This window comes from Cajanus cajan, chromosome 7 (assembly GCF_000230855.2).
Source record: "Cajanus cajan strain Asha chromosome 7, NIPB_CcT2T_4, whole genome shotgun sequence".
Lineage (NCBI taxonomy): Eukaryota > Viridiplantae > Streptophyta > Magnoliopsida > Fabales > Fabaceae > Cajanus > Cajanus cajan.
Genome location: NC_138523.1, coordinates 27,866,563 through 27,870,358, shown reverse-complemented (window position 1 = coordinate 27,870,358; position 3,796 = coordinate 27,866,563). Strand labels below are relative to the sequence as shown.

Genomic DNA, 3,796 nt, shown 5'->3' with positions numbered 1-3,796 from the left:
CTGCATCGTGAAGAAGACGTTGGTCGATCAGGGGATCTCGGCCGACATCTTATATTGGAACACGTTCGTGCAACTAGGAATTCCAGAAGAAAGCCTAGAACCATATCACGAACCGTTAGTAGGGTTTTCTGGTGAAAGAGTAATGACGAGGGGGTGCATCGACTTGTACACTCGCTTCGGTTTCGACCAAAAGTCTTCCCGAGAAATCAAAATCCGTTACATCGTTGTGCATGCGAACACATCCTACAATGTCCTGCTCGGCCGACCCTCCATCAACGCACTCCGAGCCATCGTCTCGACCCCTCATCTGTGCATGAAGTTCCCGTCGAGAGATGGACAGGTAATAACCGTTCATGCCGACCAGAAGACAGCAAGAGAATGCTATCTCTCTAGCCTAAAGGTCCGTCCCGTATCCGACCCCCCGTCAACGTTGTCAGGCGTAAATGTAATAAGACAGATGACAGAGGGCTTAGATCTCGACCCACGCCTGGGTGAGGAGGATCGAATCGAGCCAGCCGAAGACCTCGTTCCTTTCCAACTCGGGCAAACACCCGAACAGGTCACACACATAGGATCTCAGCTGAACAAAAACGATTCGAACCAGGTGAAGCGAGCGGTTCAAGACAATAGAGACTTGTTTGCATGGAAAGCGTCGGATATGCCGGGGATAGACCCTAGATTCCTATGTCACCGACTAGCAGTATGTAGAGACGCTCGACCAGTCGCACAGAAGAAAAGAAAAATGGGCGACGAAAAGAGAAAGGCAGCCGATGCCGAGGTGAAAAAATTGTTGCAAGCAAAGTTCATCAGAGAGGTCACTTACACGACTTGGCTAGCCAACGTAGTGTTAGTCAAAAAAGCCAATGGGAAATGGAGAATGTGCACCGACTATACCGACCTCAATAAGGCCTGCCCCAAGGATACCTACCCACTCCCTTGTATCGACCGACTAGTCGACGGAGCGTCCGGACATTCAATCTTCAGCTTCTTGGATGCTTATTCCGGTTACAACCAAATAAGGATGCACTCGGACGACGAGGAGAAGATGGCGTTCATAACCGAGAGCGCCAACTTTTGTTATAAAGTGATGCCGTTTGGGTTGAAGAACGCCGGAGCGACCTACCAGAGGTTAATGGACAAGGTGTTTCAGGGTCAAATCGGCCGAAATATCGAAATATATGTGGATGATATGGTAGTCAAGTCCAACTCTCTGTCCGGACACTTAGCCGACTTAGCCGAAATCTTCGGTGAGCTCCGCAAGCACAACATGAGACTCAACCTCGAAAAGTGCACCTTCGGGGTCAAAGGAGGCAAATTCCTAGGTTTCATGCTATCCGCGAGAGGCATAGAAGCGAACCGAGACAAATGCCAGGCCGTGTTAGACATGCGAAGCCCGAGCAACATTAAGGAACTGCAGCGCCTCTCGGGAAGGTTGGTCGCCCTATCCCGATTCCTCCCACGGCTAGGCGACAAGATCAGTCCGATGACAAAACTCTTGCGAAAGGCTTCGACCTTCTCATGGGATGAACAATGCGAAGCCGCCTTCGCAACGTTGAAGACAACCCTGGTGACCCCGCCGACCCTCACGAAGCCTGATCCCCTGAGTCCGCTACTTGTGTACTTGGCCGTGTCCGAGGAGGCGATCAGTTCGGTTCTGGTGCAAGAAAAGGAAGGCACCCAGGCTCCTATATATTTTATCAACCGACAGCTGCCCGACGCCTACGTCATTACTTCCAAAGCCACCGAGTTATCGTGCATACCGACTGTCCAATCGCTAAGGTACTAAGCAAACCCGAACTCGCCGGAAGGATGATGGCCTGGTCAATGGAACTCTCGCAATTTGATATTACCTTTAAGCCGAGGGGACCGATCAAGGCCCAATGCTTGGCCGACTTCATAAATGAACTTCACCCTCACGGCCAATTTGAACAACAGTGGTGGACCCTCCATCTAGACGGATCCTCAAACAACCAAGGGAGCGGGGCGGGGGTAATCTTAGAAGGACCGAGAGGGATAACTTTAGAGCAATCTTTGCGCTTCCGGTTCAAAGCTTCAAATAACCAAGCCGAGTACGAAGCTCTATTGACCGGATTAAGGCTGGCCGAGGACATGGGTGCATCAAGAATCAAGTGTCGCACCGATTCCAAAGTAGTGGCCGAGCAGGTGGGCGGAAATTTCCAAGTAAAGGACCACAACATGATGAGATACTATCATGCCTATCAAAAATTGAAGGCGAATTTCCAGGAGGTGTTGGTCGAACACATCCCCCGCGAAGACAATACCCGGGCCGACCAGTTGGCTAGGTTGGCCGCAACCAAGAAGCCGGGCCACTTGAGAACGATCATTCAACAAGAGATCGACCACCCCAGCATTGAAGCCGAGATGGTGGCAAATGTTGACGCTAAGCTAGCCGATCGTGACGATCCCCCTGATTGGCGAGATGAACTGAAGGCATACCTCACCAGTGGAATCGCACCCACCGAACCGACCGAGGCCAAGCGATTAAGAACCCAAGCCAGTAGATACGTTGTCATCGCCGGCCAGCTGTACAAACGTGGTTTCTCTACCCCACTACTCAAGTGCCTAAATCCCGTCGAGGCTGACTATGTGACGCGAGAAGTACATGAGGGTATATGGGGACTGCATTCGGGGGCGAGGACGACCGTCTCTAAACCTCTACGTGCCGGGTACTATTGGCCGACCATGAACACCGACTGTGCAGCATTCGTAAAGAGATGCCAGCCATGCCAGAGACATGGCAACTTGATTCATCAACCGGCCGAGCAGCTACATTGCATTCCTCCAGCCTGGCCGTTCGCCACGTGGGGGGCCGACATACTCGGACCATTCCCACTTGCCAAAGGACAATGCAAGTTCCTCATCGTCGCCGTCGACCTATTCACCAAATGGATCGAAGCCGAGCCCTTGGCATGCATTTCGGCTCATCAAGTCCAGAAATTTCTATGGAGGAACATCATTACCCGGTTCGGTGTCCCACACACTCTAGTGACCGACAATGGCCTTCAATTTACCGACCGAAAACTAAATGAATTCCTGAACGGCTTGGGCGTACATCATAAGGTCACGTCGGTCGAACACCCGCAGACGAATGGTTAGGTCGAGTCAGCCAATAAAGTCATCTTGGTAGAGTTGAAGAAACGCCTTGGAGAAGCAAAAGGGGCATGGGCCGAGCAGTTACCCGAAGTGCTATGGGCCTACTGATGCACCCCCCAGTCGACTACGCAAGAAACTCCTTTTCGCCTAGTCTATGGATCCGATGCAATGATCCCAGTGGAAATCGGGGAACCTTCGTTCCGCCGAGCCCACTACGACGAGTCGAACAACGAAGCCGAGCTCCGGGAAAACCTGGATAGCGTGGAAGAAATTCGAGACCAAGCACAAGTTGTGGCCGAGGCCACCAAACAACGTTACAAAAGAAGATTTGACAGCAGGGTAAAGCCTAGAGAATTCCGCGCAGGCGATCTCATTTGGAGAGCCACAGGCGAGGCAAGGAAAGATCCGAGACATGGCAAACTCGCCCCAAACTGGGACGGTCCATTCCGAATCCGACACAACCTGAACAACGAAGCGTACAAGCTGGAGCACCTATCGGGAGAACCAATTCCGAGAACTTGGAATTCTTGTCATTTGAAAATGTATTACAGCTGATGTAACAGTGCACTCTTTTCCTTAGCCGACTCTTTTTTCCCTAAAGAGGGTTTTGGGTCGGCAAGGTTTTTAACGAGGCACTTCATTAATAAAAGTTCCAAAATCTTATTATATCGTTTGCAATTTT

At 51.2% G+C, this 3,796-nt stretch overlaps 1 protein-coding gene across 1 annotated transcript; it reads left to right on the top strand.

The window, feature by feature from the left end:
• Positions 1-1,824: 1,824 nt before the first annotated feature.
• LOC109815874 (uncharacterized) lies at positions 1,825-3,117 on the top strand. Its single transcript, XM_020380691.2, has one exon. The coding sequence runs from the start codon at positions 1,825-1,827 to the stop codon at positions 3,115-3,117; it is 1,293 nt and encodes a 430-aa protein (XP_020236280.2).
• The last annotated feature ends 679 nt before the right edge of the window (positions 3,118-3,796 follow it).